Below are 17,286 nucleotides of genomic sequence, written 5' to 3'. Positions count from 1 at the left end.
AATCTTTATATGGTATATAGTAATGAACGCAACTGAACTTTGTGCACTTGTTAAAAAAGTTAATCAAAGAAAACAAACTTTTGAAAACCATGAAAAGTGAGTTTAATAAAAAAACCCTGTTCCTTTTCCAAGAACAAAGAAAAGTGTTCTTATAACTGAAAGAAGTAATTATGTCTAACCTAAAACCAGTACTTTTACAAAGAACAAAAATTTTACGGAAAACCCAGTAACTTTGAGAAGAACAAAACTTTGAAGGAAAAACGTATACTTTTACCAAGAATTATAGTTTAAGAGATATTTGCGTGACGGTGAATTCAAGGACCATGATCCTATTGTAAAATTAGCTTATGATCTACATCATATAGATGATAAATCAATGAATCAACATCAAACATAGATAATTATAATAAGAAGTACGACCAAAAAAAAAAAAAGAAATAGAAAATAAGATCAAATATGGAAAAAGATGCTTTACTAAGATACTAAAGGTTATCTATAATAATATACTTTACAGCTAAAAATGTTTCCTTCCCTGCATTTGCCAGTAAAAGATATTGAGGGCGATGGAAAAGTAATTATTATTAATACAAGTAATTGCTGATCTACACTGTGCCAAAAAAAAAAGTTCAAAGAAAGGACTATTCTCTACCGACACTAATAATTCATAAACCTAAGCTGGCATATTAATTTTCCAGTGGATAACTTGCTCACTATCTGTAAATTAAGATATAGCTTACGCCCTATGAAATTAACTATCACACCATTTGGCTCTATATATAATTGTCCTTCTCTTTGACCATCTTTCAAAATATTTCCATGAGCTTCAATATTTCATTGAATTAGAAATAAAAACTGCACTGAATTAAACTGAAAGGTGAGTTTGAAGCTTGAGGACATGCACAATGAATTAAATGAGCCATAACTGACACATGAAGACAGGTTAATTAGCTAGTAGGGCGACACACTACAACGGTATTTTTCTGTCAAAAGCGATCAAATACAGTCTATCATTGATTTTTGTCTGGTAGAATTTTTGTTTGCGTGGTGTCATTAGTGAGGAGGGTTCTTCTACAAGGGGGCAAGTTTTTACATATAATCAGGACGGGGGAAACAGGACATAAAGGTGGAGCTATACAAAATTGACTGCAAATTAACCGCCAGTGACAGGCGGGGGGGGGCTCAGATTTCTTCACGGGAAAGAAAAACTATTAAAAAGATTCCTAGTTGGTTAGTAGCTTACTAGCAGCGCCTAACTAGTATCTGAGAGGCACAGATTTGAATCTTGTGGAAGTCTAAGTTTTTCAAGCTTCTTTGTGCAATTACTAAGATTGCAGCTAGCTTGCGGCAATCATAGCTTTACTTGATTTTAGCTAGTGTAAGGTCATAACGTTTAAGGAGCATGTTTTGGGCGTGGCATACCAATTTGCGTTCGGACGATTTTGCCTTATTCTTTGTTACCGAGAAACATTCGACTCTCTTTAATTAGCTTCAAAAATTCACTAACCTGCTTTGAAAGAGGCATGTTGAGGATAGACTGCATGATTTTCAAAACTGGATTTTGCGTTGAAATAGTCTGCTGTAGTTCATTCCGTCGCCAACCAGGCTGAACTGACTGGAGTGTTAAGGAGGATTGATATTAAAGGAATTTTACAGAATTCACATTTATCTAGTTTTTTTGCCCCATCCTAATTCCTCTCAGCATGAGTCTATTGCTTTTAAAAGCTACATTTTGATTTTCAATTGAAGCAACGCTGCTGAGACTGTTAAATGCTGCGCATTTCATCCTTTTTTCGTAGTATTTAAAAGTGTGCAATCTTAATCGATATGACTACCATCAAAGGCCGTCCATGTTTGCGCTATTCAATTGAAAAGGAAAAACGAGAAACGTCGACTGACGCGTAAAGCGGCTCAGCATGCGAGGGTGTGCATCTTTCAATCATCCTTTAGCGAAAAAAGAAATTTAAGTAGACATTGAAGCTTTACTTATGCAAACATCACTTTTACTTATGTAAACGTCCTCTAAGACTGTTTAATGACTCATCGCATCGAATGTTTTGAATGCATGCTGATCTTCCCCATTCATGGGCAACAAGTTTCATCTCTCTACAATAGTACCAGCAGTAAGGATTTAATAGAGAGGACCCATGAGGGCTGCTTAGTGGGGTTTCGTAACGACTAGCTTTTGCGCTTTGAGCTGTCAAATAACATTTGGCCCCCAGAGCAATGTTCATTGTCGAGTTTGGATCGCTTGTTTCGGAAAACTGATTTGCATGCAGACGGCAATTCGGCACTTAGAAGTCAAAACTGAATTCTGCACAAGGGAAACATTTATGATTTATTCGATTTAACTTTCAACGTATCAGGTTCTGCTGAATAGATTTTGGGGTCTGCCCCGAGACCCTGAGAATACTTTTGAACTGTCAAACAACAAGATGCCCTTGAGCGCCATTGTCAGTTGGGGTCGACTATATATATTTTTTAAATTTTGAAACCAGTCGTTTGATTTCAATGAAGCCGATGTTTACCTTGTCTTAATGATCAATCCTTTTATCAACCGTAAAAAAGGGAAAAAAGAATGCCGCCCCAGACCTTAACTACGCTACAAAATTAAACATTTTTACTGTTCCTTTGCTGCATATGACCGTTTATGTACATCATGTTAATTACTTTCCGTAGAGCAGGCCTCAAGATGCACATGCAACGAGTATTGTAGTTTAAAATGATCGAGCGCTTTTACTCGCTTAATTCCATTTCAGTCTCTTGTCCCGTCACATTAATTTTTTTTCTGTGATTCGTGACGCTGCTATTTCGTGTTGTGCCACTAGACTTCAGCACCTCTCGCTTTTCTTCATAATTTCATATAACTTGGAAATCGTTGTCGTATTTTCCCTTTTTACTGAATATTTCTTCACAATCGTGACAGTACATCTCTTTTGAGCACCAACTTCTTAGAGTTGCAATGCATGACGAAACCATGTAGAAACCAATGCTACCCAAGATGGAGTTGTTTACGACGAGTTCTTGGTTAACGAAAAAAGAATGAAATGAACTCAAAACGAACACTAACGAAACGGTTACACTTAGGGAAAAGACTTCGCTCATGTTAATTTTTTTTTCAATTTTTGTTTCAATTTTTTTTTAACGAATAAGATTTTTCAAGACTGAATTAAAGAAATGTATTTAGAAAGCTGTGCCGAAATCAAATTGATTGTCGTTTTCTTTTGTAGCGAGAGCATGACCTTCGTCTTTTCGCACTCGATTCATATCGCACGTTAAGCGTGGCACCTAACACACTAGCTGGGAGGCTTACAGAATATGCCATAAAATATGCGCATATCCGTGAAATTGGTGACTCGCTTAGTGTTTCGTGTCATTGCACGCGTTCTCGTACCTTATTCCCTGTTTTCCCGTGAAGGGTCAGAAATATTCCCTTTCGATGGAAAGCAGTTTTTTATTTTTGATTGTGAACTTTGCCCTCTGCATGCGATGCTTTAATCAGTTTTTACAAAAGTAGGCGATTTAACTAAACGTAATACGAGTATTCTAGCTTGAAATGACCGATCGTTTTAACAATTGTTGAATACATTTGAAATTCTTTAGCGCCTTAGTTATATTACTAACTTATATTAAATCGGATCACAGATGAATAAGGAGAGAATGAGTTTTTTCAATCTACCTTTTCAAGTGGCGCGAAATTGTTCCCTTTCCCCCTTTTTCTTTTTTTAGCAAAGGCTGTGTAGCTTTGAAAATTTGTGTAATAGAATAACAGAACTGATAAATATTTCGTCAAAACAGTTTTGAAAAGCCCAATGCCATTATTTTTTTCCACACTAATTTTAGTATTGTAGTCAAACTTCTCGGTTGATCTAAGCAGAAACATTATTCATTGGATATTAAATCGGATTACAGAAAAATCGATCAGGTTTTTTCAACTATTTCCTCAAATGACATGAAATCATTGACTTTCTCTTTAATATAGAAATGGTTTTGTGGTCAAGCCCATTCAAACGCATTTGTTCAGATCAAATCACATTTAAGGAGTTATCTTTTAACTTTGATATTGAAGTTAGTTTAGCAAGTAGGAGACAATGTAAAGCTAGTTCAACAAGGATGAAGACTGGTGAAAAGCCCTCTTTACATCTAAAACATTCAGTCTACTTGGTCAGTGTTGTGGAAGTCGGCTGAACGGCCCTGATGAAGGAGGGGGATTGTTTCGCCCGATCCCGAAAGAAAGCAAGGAATATTGCTACCGATACTATATGTCCACTCCATTAGGTGCTCTCGTGCGGTGAAAAAGATAAAGGCAACGCTCGTACTTGTGGCACTGCTTTCCCTTCATACCTCAAATTCGTGCCCCATATTAGCGGGTTGCCGGCCAGAAATCACTTCGATATGTACTCATGTAACATTTTTCGCTAACCAGTTGCAGTGTACATATTGAATTCGCATATAACCTATAATCCAGGGTATTTCAATGATGCAAAGGAAAAGTGGTATTTGAGTTACATTCTGAGCAGTCTTAACTCTTTGTAGCGATCCTGTTTACATTTAATTTCAGTTGCTAACCGTTGCTTTTTCTGCTTAAACGAACTAAATTTCAAAAAGGGAAGTAGAAGCTAGCCTCTATTTGGCTTCCTCAGTATTTTCTCTTTTGTATTTTGGGTATTCACGGGTATCTAACTGTTTTCATTCGCTTTAAACTTGCATCATGGTGGTAAGAACTGACTGCGGAAAGTATGGGAGTTGTGATGTATTCTGAACTTTACCACCACGAATCGAAAACAGAGATGTAAATCAGTTTCTGCTATTAGGGATTTCAGTTAATGTAAATCACTCTGTAGGTTCTGAGTTGTTAATTTTTGTGCTAAAGTCACAGTTTCTCAAAATTCATGTCTCGATTTTATAATAAGGATGAACAATTGACTCGCTTAATGCCCATTAACTAGGGAGATGGACAATTACACAGTTGATCATCAATGCTTTTTTTTTTTTTTATTTTTCAACTGACCTGATTCGTATTACAATAACGTCAGAGGTAATGAGGGAATCAAAATAGTTCCATCCCAGTTACAAAGGGTTTACATGAGCCATAGCAGTTTCTTCCAGCAGGACCCTTTTGTCTTCAATGTCGGTCCTCGTAATGCGATGTTCTACGACGTGGTTCTGAGGCAGCGTGACCGGCTCCTTTGTTCTGCGCAAAAAGGAAAAAAATACTTATAAAAATACAAGATACGTGTTTTACGTAACCTATCAGCGTTGGGTTTTTTTACTTATTTTATGAACATTAATGCTTTTGAACTTTGCTTTTGGTACAGTGAAGTTCAGCAATTACTTGTATTAATAATGATTATTTTTCCCTGGATATCTTTTGTTAAGAAATACAGGGAAGGGAACGTTCTAAGCTTTAAAGGATATTGTAATAGATAACTTGTAGTATCTTGTGGAGAATCTTATTCGATCCCAAACATTTCATTGACAAGGGAAATTAGTGTTAAGCTGTTTTCTCAAGGCCTTTTTCATCCCAGCGTTTCTTCGGTTGCTTTTATCCCGTAAAACACAGAAGATGAGATCCAAATGCTCAAAAGGAATGATACTCAACCGTTGGAGCTGTTACAGAGACAGAACACTTACTTGTAAGAAGTGTGAAACTGGCAACTGTGATAACCGCCTCCTTTGAGTTGTAGGAACATAGTCACATCACCTCTCAACATGTTGTTGGAGACGGTCATTTTCTCAAAGGAAGGGTCCCAGCCAATTGTCCTCTTTTCCATTATGGGTCCGTTAGCGGGAAAGTTAACGCCATGAAACATGGATATGTGCTTAAACCAATTTCCCTCAAGACTGTATAATTAAGAAAATTTGAGATATCAATTAAAACACGTAAAATTACTCTTGTAACTGTGTCACATACCTAGAGTGCAATGTACTCTGTAGAATAATGTTACGACGTTTTTCTAACTTAATCCATTTTCTCACAGATGCCTATTTCAAAATTTAGCAGTCTGCATATTCTCTTGTAATTATGCTTTTTGTGTATGTTTGTTCCCCTGCAGCTAGACAAGAAGCGTTCTTGGGAGAATCACAACTAAGTTACACTTTCAAAAAGGGCGCTCCCTTCTCCGTGTAAAAAATGACCTTGAAGATTAATTTTAGAGAGTATTGTGTCAATCCGAGACTAATTATCACTTTTATACCAAATGTGTCCACTGGCTGTAGCAACTCCTCCATCCTCAAATGTAAATGTCCTTTCAAATGACATTCCAGCAGGAAATGCTTGTTTGAAATAGTCATGCATGTTGGCAGGATACTTTGTAAAGCATCTGTTTCCATATTTGAAGACTGACGAAAGTATGTCAAAGGAAAATGGAAGGGGTCCTCCCTTGGTCACCCAAAACGTGGATTTCTGTACTCCTCTAAAATAAGATGAGAAGAGTGTTGGAAATTATTTTCAGAAACAGCTTATGTATGACCTAAAAAAGTATCGTAAATAAATTTAGCTGTGACTGAGCTTTTATACGATAATTTGAGGTAGCTTTACACTTCGCTTGGTTCTGGAAGCAGATGAAGAATCGGTCGATGTCATAGGCTATTGGTAATTTGTATCGCAAATGAATTAAGCTGTGACTAAGCTCTGCAGTAGCCTTTACACCTCGCCTGATCACGGAAGCAGATGAAAAGTTGCTGTCATAGGCTGTAGGTAATTTGCAAACTCGAATAAAAACAAGACAGTTTTTCCTGAAAATCTTCATATGAATCTTTGATCTTGTTCAATTTGCTTTTCAAAAAAGTCTTTATTCATTTTTGATAATTTCCCAAAATCATTGATACTTTGATATCAGGCCCTTATGTGACGACTGCAATGTGATCTTATCAACTCTATGTTTAAAAATAAATCGTAATATATGATAATGAAATAATTCATTGTGGTCTGTCTTTTAAGAGACACTTACTCGTAAGGCTTTCCTTTTCCTTCACCTTCGATCTCAAAGTAATGTCCATTGACACTACCCTTCATTTCAAATTTCAAATTCATGTCTTTTAGAATGACCTGAATAAGTAAAAAGGAAACAAACAATTATTTTCTAATGACATTGATAATTCAAAGACCCAAGCTGGTTTTAATTAATTGCCAGCGCATGTGCATTACAATAGAAGTTATTGATTTCCACTCTTAAGGTACAGCTTACGCCATATCAAATTAATACAGTGCGCCTGATTAATGGGAAATGGGCATGCCGGCGCACTAATTTACTTCTTGTTTCTCCAAATACATTTTCTGTGCTTTTTTTTTTGTCATTTTCAAAATATTACTGTAAACTTGCGGATGCTCCGGGTACATTATATTTTACCAAATTGTATTCAGTGTTTTTAAATGAAACATTCATCCAACTATTATTAATAAAGTCTTGATTTTGACAACATTTATCTTCTGTTTTAGCCCCTTTATCATTACGAAAATGAAACTCATCAAATAAATCTAATATAATCATCGATATTTATTCAAACTTAAAATATTTTTAAGAATCTTCTGTTTGCGCTTAAACAATTATTGTTACGCGTGGCAAAACACTGACAACAATAGCCACCCACACATTATTCAAACAAAGCGTGGGAAACATAGAAAGATTTTGGGCCGGTTATTTACACGAGGTCAAACCCAAACCGCGGTCTCCCGCAAGTAGTGGGAATCTGGGATTCTCTATAAGAGAGTTGTTTTCATTAAATATATATCCTTTAACTGCTAGCTTTCGGCCCTCTTGGCACTGTTCGCCAAAAAAAATTTTCGGATGAAAGACTAAGCTAAATTTCAAGATAGTTTACAACGCGGTTTTGTTAACAACGGTTAAACTTTGTTTAAATAACCGTCCCATTGTTTTTAAGAGTTTGTTTGGTTAACGCATTTCAGTGTATCATTAAAACACTCAATGATGAATGGGAAATGGGTGTCAATAAGCATTATCAAATGTATTTCTGAATGAAGTTGCGTTGCGCGTGACACAAGAATTTTGTTCACAATTCACAGTTTATTAAAATATATATTCTGTTTCTCAGTTTTAAAGTTGATATAATCTTTGAGAAAAGGTGATTGATCAAACTCCAAAACACGATGTACTTTTCCAAGTTTCACACCGAGACTAAGATATAAATTAAGATTTTCGATGTATAATACATAGTTATTTTTAGTATGTAAAGTTAGGAACGAATTTTGCAACATTATTGTTAGAAAGGTTAAATTCAGAATGCCTTTTTTTGCAATAAGGCGATAAATCATCACATGCAACATATTTGTCTGGCGCAAGTTGATACATTCATAGTGAATTATGTAAATTGTCAGGATAAATGTGATCGACAAAACTTAAATTACCCACTGGCAATGGTTGAATCACGGCCCAGCCATAAATATTATTTACATCAAGATAAATAATACATGAAGAATCTTCATTTTCATTAAAATTAGCGAAATATTTATTATTTGCTTTTGCAAATCGATGTGTACTATTGCTTGAGTCACCCCGCATCATTTGTTGACTGGTTTTTTCTTTCTCAATATTACCAATCAATTCGAGTTTAACATTAGGTACGGAAAGATAATGTGGTATCTCTACCATAGTATTTTAGGCACGTACTCCTGAAATTCTTAGAAACATCTGTAAGTGAGCAAAATAATCACCAATAATTATACATTCATATTTTTTGTAAACATGAAATGCGAATATAAATTCTTCATCGGTAATACTATCTTAACTTAATGTACTATAAAATTTTCCTTTAGGCGGGAATCTTTCAAAGCTATCCATATGGGTAAATGCACTTGTGTGTTAAAAGTGCATCTGGAGTGTATTTATATTGTGACAGTTTAAGATTTTTGACTAAATTTTCATGAGAACTTGTATATTCTTTTATTTTGTTCTGCAGCAAACAATATATCTTGGTAAAGGTGTAAGTTTTTTCTTTGAATGTTTTGTTCTTCTCAAAGTTACGGGGTTTTCGGCAAAATTTTGTTCTCGGTAAAGGTACTAGTTTTAAGTTTGACATAATTTCTTCTCTTGTAAGCACATTTTTCTTTGTTCTTGGAAGAGGAACTGGTTTTTTTTGTTAAACTCACTTTACATGGTTTTAAGAATTTTGTTTTCTTTGATTTATTTTTATTAACAAGTGCATTATGGTCAGTTGCGTTCGTTACTATATATTATTTTTTAAATATTTACTAGGCCAGCTCATTTCGGTGTATCATTAAAACACTCAGTGATGAATGGGAGATGGGCATGTATAAGCATTATGTAATGTATTTCTGAATAAATTTGGGTTGCGCGTGACATCAAAATCTTTTATAAAAACAGTTTACTAAAACGTAATTGTGTTAATAACGTTGAATGCACTTTGTTTTAAAATACTATACCGAGAGCAAGCGCAAGGTTATAGAAATATTTCAAAAATAAAGTAAAAATACACAAAAATAACCAAAAAAAATAGTGGGGACTTTTGGGATATAAGAAGTAAATTCGCCCATTTCCCGTCCATCACGAGCCTTACACCATTTGGCTCTCTACATAATTGTCGTAGTCTTTGGCCTTCTTTTAAAATATTTCCTTGTGCTGCAATATTTCATTGCTTTAGGAATCAAACACTGCACTGAATTTAACTTCGAGGTGAGTTGGAAGCTTGAGACATGCAGAATTAATTAAAAGCAATAACTGACAAATGAAGGCAGGTTAATTAGCTTGTATAGCGACACACTACGACGGCATTTTTCTGTCTGTGGTTTGTGGGGCATGATCTGTTTTAGGAACTATTTGAACTGGCGAAATAGAGCGATCAAGTTCAGCCTATCATTTATCTTTGCCTAGCAAAAGTTTTTTCGGCGTGGTTTCATTAATGAGGTACATAAGTATAAAGAGGGGGCTACCCAAAATTGACTGGAAGTTGACAGCAATGACGGGGGGGCTCATGTAGGAGGTCAAAAGAATATTGCCTGAATAAACCAAAATACTTCGACTCCTCCCCTTAGTCGATAGATAATGGCCAATACCGAAGATTAAGTTTTGTGCCCTCAGTACTTGAGAACAGGCTGGAACAATCAGAAAGGGCTCACCTGTGAGGATTATTGTTTTCCTTGATTTTCATCCGCAGGTCAAATAAATTCATGTCATTAAGATGAAGTTCAGAATTCTTCAAGGGGAAAGAAAAATCTCAAAAGTGTCCATTGCTCCAAACGTGTGGGTTGCTAGTTGTTTAGTAGCATGCCGCGCCCAACTAGTATCTGAGTAGCACAGGTTTGAATCCTGTCGAAGTCTAATATTTTCAAGATTCTTTTCTGCAATTGCTAAAGTTACAGCTCACTTGCTAGGATCATTGCTTTGCTTGATTTTAGTGTAAGGTCATAACGTTTAAAGATGTTTGATGATGTTTTGGGCGTGGCATACCAATTTGCGTCCTGACGATTCTACCCTATTCTTTGCTACCGGGGTAAGTTCGACTCTCTTTGCTTGGTTTCAAGAATTCACTCACCTGCTTTGAAAGAGACATGTTGAGGATAAAACACTTGATTTTCAAAACTGGATTGAGAGCTGAGATAGTCTGTTGTAGTTCACTCCGTCGCCGACCAAGCTGAACTGTTTGGAGCGTTAGGGTAGCTTGATTTTATAAGATAGGATAGAACAGACAAACGCTCATTGATGAAGATGATACCACGTGAACTATCGTGTGATATTTAACAATTGGTTCATGCTTAGTTCGCGTGTATCGTCTGAGTATCCAAAGTTATTTTCGTCCCTTGAAAGAGCCTATTCATTCATTGTTTTTGAATAGATTCTCATTTATTATATTGAATGATCATTTTGGGCGCCAAGGGTATGTCTCGATCGCCACGGAAAGAAAAACAATAACTAAAATTTTGAAGCCTCGAGGCCAAATTCAACGGAAACTTTTCAGCAAAGTGAAACTGCACACGTCAATGTATATAAGCACCGTAGTGGCTCATCAGGAATTAGATAGGAATTACAGGTGCACTGCATAAAACGTGGCATATACTTTGTTACCTTAGTCTAACGTGCAAAACCAAGATAAATGGTTATAAGCATGGAAAATAAAGATAAACACTATCTTTTCTACAACATTCTTCGAGGGAACTACCTGATTTCGTAAACTTTAATTTTAAGTAAAATTTATAAGAAGTTTCAAATCTTGTGAGATAAAAGTGATCATTCGACTCCTTTTTGTTAGATTTGAGACTGTTTATAGCCTATGCAATTTGTGGATTAGTAATCCGTTTATTCAAACAAAGACGCACTAATGGACGTGATAAACAAATGTTATCTCTTATTTTAATCAAAATACCACTTGGATAAGGCACCATTTAATTATCCAATGTTATGCTAAAGTCAAGGTCAAAAACAAAAACAGAAACAGGGAGCCTCGAGGGCAGCACACGGACACAAAAGAGCTCTGATGAAGCAAGAGGTTTACTAACGGCAACGAATATTGCTGCTACGTCCACGAAATTAGTTGCTCTTTAGCAGCGGTAACGATTTACGTAACTCTGGCGCTTGAGGCACTAAAATGCAAACAATTGTCTGTAAAGCTAATAGTAGAGACTAGTTACAACGTGATACATTTAGCATAACCAGTTTTGCCACGTGAAGGACTGTGACTGCAGATTGCAGAAACACTCCTCATGTGTTTTAAAGGTTAATTACATTTTATTACAAACCGCAAAGGATCCAGCGTAAAAAATATCGCGCACTTCAAGCAAGAATCTTTGGCTACTGGAAGGACTACACTGCGAGTAAAATTTCAAGTAGGCGACTCCTTAAAGCCGGCATGCTCTCTTGTCACACGGATCAGTTCGTACAAATTAGTTTTCTTTAGTCTTTGCTCGCGTTTAGGAAAGCAATGATATTATTATTATTTTCACTATTATTATTATTATCATTATCATTATTATTGTCATCATTATTATTATTATTTTAGTTTAAAAGGAATAGTTTATTTTATCATGATAAAACCCCTTTTCAAGGAGTGGGTGTCACTTGGACAACCCACACGTCCTCGCGTGTAATTAGGTTTAGTTGCTAGCAATAAATATATTTGTATTAATGCGTGTCTGAATTTACCACAATGTCACATTATTGCTTGGTAACCACGTGATGATTCTTGACCACGTGCTGTATTCAAGATGGAGGCGATTTCCAATGTTCCAATCGTAGTGATGTGAACCTTCGTTCGAAACAGAATGCTTCCACAGATAAAACAACAACAGTTAGAACCATACTGTAGCTGATATTACTATATTTTTTTTTATTTCCGTGTTCTGTTTTAGGATTACTATCTCCGTGATATCAAACGACAGCGAAACGAACAACCTGAGTTTCACGAGTCAACATTTTACGAGTTTATTCCTTGCGATTTACTTAAGATGTTACTTTTCTTCAAGTTTAAACACTCGATAAAATTTCGGGCGACATGACTTAGGATTTCGGGCGACATGACTATGAAGTTCGGGCAACATGACTCTGGTTTCGGGCGACATGATTTCGGGCGAGATTACTTTCGAGCGAGATAACTTTCGGGCGACTTGACCGTAAACCATTCATATGGGTAAATGCCCTTGTGTGTTAAAAGTGCATCTTGAGTGTATTTATATTGTGACATTTCAAGATTTTTCACTTAATTTTCAAGAGAACTTGCATATTCTTTTATTTTGTTCTGCGGTAAATGGTTCCATATGCACTTTTGAAACAATACATCTTGGTAAAGGTGTAAGTTTTTCCTTTGAATGCTTTGTTCTTCTTAAAAGTACGGGGTTTTCGCAAAATTATGGTTCTCGAAAAAGTTACTGGTTTTAAGTTAGACATAATTTATCCTTTTTTGAGTACATTTTACTTTTATCTAAAGTTTTGGAGCCTCGCGGCCAAATTCTACGGAAAATTTTCAGCAAACTGAAACTGCACGTGTCAATATATCTAAGCACTGTGGTGGCTCATTAGGAATTAGATAGGAATTACGCGCCCACTGCATTACAACGTGGCATATACTTTGCACATGCTTTTTTACCCTGTTAGACAATTGTTTTCACTTTCAGTGCCTCAAGCACCAGAGTTGCGTAAATCGCTTCCACTGCTGAAGAGCAGCTAATTTCGTGGACGTAGCAGTAATATCAGTTGCCTTTATTGGACCTCTTGCTTCATCAGAGCTCTTTCTTTAATTAAGCTATTTAATATTTGCTTTTATCAAATGAGCTGATGATGTGAATTTTCACCCAAGAACCATTCTAAAGAAGACATTTTGGGCGTCGGTCCGTCGTCAGCCAAGTCACGTTTTCAACTCAGTTTATGAAAAACCAAATCATCTGATTATGTAATCATTTGTGTCCGTGTGCTGACCTTGACTTTAGCAAAGCACTGACTAATTAAATGGTGCCTTATCCAAGTGGTATTTTGATTGAAAGGAGAAATGAAATTTGTTTATAACATCCATTAGTGCGTTTTTGTTTGATTCAACGGATTACTAACCAACAAATTGCTTAGGCTATAAACAGTCTCAAATCTAACAAAAAAGAATCGAACGATTACTTTTATGTCACAAAACTTGAAACTTCTTTCAAATTTTACTTAAAATTAAAGTTTTAGAAATCAGGTAGTTCCCATGAAGAATTTTGTAGAAAAGATAATATTTATCTTTATTTTCCATGCTTATAACCATTTATCTTAGTTTTGCACGTTAGACTACGCTAACAAAGTATATACCTTGTTGTAACGCGGCGTGAACGTGATTCCTATTTATTCCTAATGCACCCCAAGGAGCTTAGATATATTGGCGTGAGCAGTTTCACTTTGCTGAAAAGTTTCCGTAAAATTCGGCCGCAAGGCTTCAAACTTTAAAGATCGTTTTTCAGTCTGTAGCGATCGAGACATACCCTTTAGCGCTCAAAATGATTGTTACTATGCTAAATGAGAATCTATTCGAAAACAGGGAATGAATGAAGCTCGTTCAAGCGACGAAATTAGCTTTGGATACTTAAGTGCAGTAGTCTGTAACTTTCGAACTTTTGTCGGCCATTCATTTCATCGATTTGGCCAAAATTTCGCATGCAGTTTTGTTTTAGGGTCTCAATCACGTAATGGATACTAAAAAGTTCTAAGTATTTTTTCTTGGCGAAAAAACGGAAAAGTGCACTTGGTCTGCCCATACTTGCTCGCCAATGTGGCGAATCGAAGGTGATCTTTGGAATTCATCTCGAGTCCTATGGTAAAGATTTCTCAAAATATTGTGATATCCATTAAAACGATCTTCCCTTCCAATCAACATTTATTAGAAATATGTAGCAAATATCTGGTTTTAACAACATATGATCCCAACGTTCTAAGGTAGCTTCAGGCCGCCTTGAGCAAGGAAAAATTTACCCCAACTTAGTAACCTAATATCGCTGGCGTCGCTCGATTCAAAGGTGACCATTTACCATGAAAAACTTTTTTTCAAAGGTGAACTTATCTCATAAATTAAAAAATGGGGGAAATGAGACAGTCAAAGAAAAAAAATTATCAACCCGTAATGACCTGACTATATTTGGGACTTGTTCCTTGAAGCTGTTAGATCAGTTCACCGAACAGAAGAAAACGGTTAAAGAACATTTAACGCCCAGAAAGTTTCCTATTAAAACGAAAATATTTTTTGACTTGACATATATGTAATGATTTTCAAGCAAATTTGTGCAATGGGATGTATTCTGGTTATTCACTGAATGTAAACAAGCCACGCGCGCAATTACGCGTATAGTTTATTCCGCTTACCGTTTTGAGAATGAAGGATTTTGTAAAAGAAACATTCCCGTCAATTCTGATATACTGTTGGTGATAGCAGCTAGTCATTTATTTGAATTAAGTCGCTGCAAACTTAATTTTTAGGATACTTACTTGTCGCGCAACCGGTTTCGCAGATATGCAAATTCATCATGTTTTCTAACAGAAGAATTAATCATTTCCCTAAGTTTGCAGCATAAGAAAACCCCAGCCTTTGACAAGTCCCTCAAAAGAATTGGCATTGTTATTAAAATCAAGCCTTAAATGCAAACGTAATATACTCTGGCAGCGGCGCTACACACAAAACGGAATATGGCTTGAGATAGACATCAACTTGAACTCATGGGAATGCATTGATAATCACAAAATTTTTATCTTGTGGCTGAAAGTAGAGATTTATCGCTTTATTCGAGGATCCTGTTTAGAGAAGGTCAGTTTTTTCTTTTTTTTTTTATTGATTTACTTTCCATCATACTTCTTTTACAAAGTAGCCCACAGCAAATAGGAAAATGACATTTGTTTTGATTTTTAGCGAACAAGGAGCGTTGGTATCGTTGAGCCACAACATTGGAAAAATCCTAGTTTTAACAGAACGCCACATTTATTCTTTTAGTGATTACTTTCCCGTCTTACTTCACTCTTTTCCAGTTCTTTGTAACCTTATGCGTAAATAGAGCATAGGTGTCTTTGTGCCAAATTTACGCGTAACGTAAAGTCAAATTTATTCTTGTGTGAAGCAGCTGTATAAATCTCTCACAGATTGTGAAAATTCAAATCCCGCCAGAGCAGAAAATAAAAAATCTGTTTAATTCTATATCGTTTAAGGGAATCATAAAAGCAAAGCTGATCATCCGAGTTCCCTCTTTTAAAGCTAGATTAAAAGTTGTTTTTACGGAACGGGGACAGTCAATCAATCAATCACTCTGCTGTAATCACAATCCTGTATATTTTTCAAGAATAAGTGCTTCCTTGCTTGTGAGTAATTTAACATTCAATCATTTCTTAACGATAACATTTCAGATATTATTTGCAATCTTTGTTGAAGAGTCATTTTTCTGAAATAATGCTACCAAACATGATAACCTTGTTCTAACAATATCAATTATAATATGAATGAAAAGGCAATAAGTTAAAAATTTAAAAACATTGTTCTTATATCGTTTGAGTATGACGACTTTGAACTCTTGAAAACAATTAAATAACTGAAGGATTGAAACTTGAAATTTTGTTCTGACATCAGTAGTCAAAATTGAAAAGTGTCCACTAATCTCAGTAAAAATATTGTTAACAGAAACAACTGAGAACTAAAACACTCACTTAAATAAAAAAATAGAAAATTGATAACATTGTTCTAGTATCGCTTAAAAACACCATAAACATAAACATTTAAAATTTGTGGTCTCCCATCATTACAAAAAATTAATTTTGCAAGAAATTGAAAACCTTCTTCCAAAAAAAAACATATAGGCAAACTTAACAAAATTAATAAAGTGGTGAAACAGCTCGTGACCGCCTACGGGCACTGTCCATTTTAGAGTTAGGGTTTTTCCTTTTTGAAGTCCTGGGGGTTAAACTGGAACCTAGCATCAAGGATGGAGCTGTAGTTGAAGGCTGTGTACTTGAGGATGGGGTTGCCAGTACTGGATTATGTGTCCTCTTAGTGGAAGCCACTGTTGTTCGACGGGAGCCACGAGATGGGATGGCCATCATTGAAGAATTAGTACAGGTTAGGGGAGTTACTGATGTTGAAGGATGGATGCTGAGGGATAAGGTGGCCATTGTTGTAGGACTGGTACGTGCAGAGGGAGGATGGGGCGGGGTGGGAGGTCTTACATTGGTTGGACAAGCTCTGTGGGATGGAGTTGTTGTTATTGTTGGCTGAGTGCCAGGGGATGGATTTGTGGTTGCCAAAAGCGGACTGCTGGGAGTATGAACTGCCTCTTCAGATCTAACCGCCCATTCCAGTCCCCCAATAGGCCGGCAGCGTGCTGATGGCCTTGCATGAGCCCGTCTTGACACCAGATTCACCCTCGCTCTTGGATTAAGGCTCCTGATGTAAACATCATCAAAGGCTTTCTTGGCCTTTGTCATTCTTGACCTTTCCCAAGGTAACTTAAGTAACACTAAGTATCCGGTAAGGTACCTTTCTCCATTTTCATCCTCAGCTCATCCTGAGCTAGTGTAGGTAAGGCTAGGTAAGGCTTCCTACGGCCAGCTCTACCATGGCCTTTGTCTCCTCTGACCAAGGCATGTTTCTGAGAGATGTGAGTCTCTTCTGAATTTTCTTGGCAATTAAGAAAAAGAAGATTACAAAAGTTAGCAGATGTATTATCAAACTGGAGATAAACTTGCAGGTGTTGAGTACATAGATTAATTATCTGATCTATGAACGTATTCACTTGAAAAGACATCTCTCCTAATAGAAATTGCCCACAAAAAAAGAAGTATCACACCCCCAAAAAATTAACACAATCCTCATTCAACCAGT

At 36.2% G+C, this 17,286-nt stretch overlaps 1 protein-coding gene and 1 pseudogene across 1 annotated transcript; both read right to left on the bottom strand.

Annotated features, from left to right (window-relative positions):
• Positions 1-5,060: 5,060 nt before the first annotated feature.
• LOC131771759 (GFP-like fluorescent chromoprotein amFP486) lies at positions 5,061-10,594 on the bottom strand. Its single transcript, XM_066171257.1, has 5 exons — positions 10,510-10,594; positions 6,951-7,048; positions 6,195-6,413; positions 5,632-5,841; positions 5,061-5,191 (listed from the first exon to the last, which is right to left on the bottom strand). The coding sequence occupies exons 1-5, from the start codon at positions 10,525-10,527 to the stop codon at positions 5,068-5,070; spliced, it is 669 nt and encodes a 222-aa protein (XP_066027354.1). The 5' UTR covers positions 10,528-10,594; the 3' UTR covers positions 5,061-5,067.
• Positions 10,595-16,280: 5,686 nt separating this feature from the next.
• The window catches only part of LOC136279073 (uncharacterized), a 59,688-nt pseudogene continuing 58,682 nt past the window's right edge, over positions 16,281-17,286 (bottom strand).

The sequence above is a fragment of the Pocillopora verrucosa genome, chromosome 1, assembly GCF_036669915.1.
Source record: "Pocillopora verrucosa isolate sample1 chromosome 1, ASM3666991v2, whole genome shotgun sequence".
NCBI classification, from domain to species: Eukaryota; Metazoa; Cnidaria; class Anthozoa; order Scleractinia; family Pocilloporidae; genus Pocillopora; species Pocillopora verrucosa.
This window is presented reverse-complemented; position numbering and strand designations above follow the sequence as displayed.

Excerpts from the sequence above, each read along its gene's own strand:
- LOC131771759 (XM_066171257.1), bottom strand. Across the intron at positions 5,842-6,194 it reads ACAGCCAGTGGACACATTTG|TCTTGAGGGAAATTGGTTTA; the intron begins GTATAAAAGTGA and ends TTAATTATACAG. Across the intron at positions 5,192-5,631 it reads CAGTTTCACACTTCTTACAA|AACAAAGGAGCCGGTCACGC; the intron begins GTAAGTGTTCTG and ends CTTTTTGCGCAG.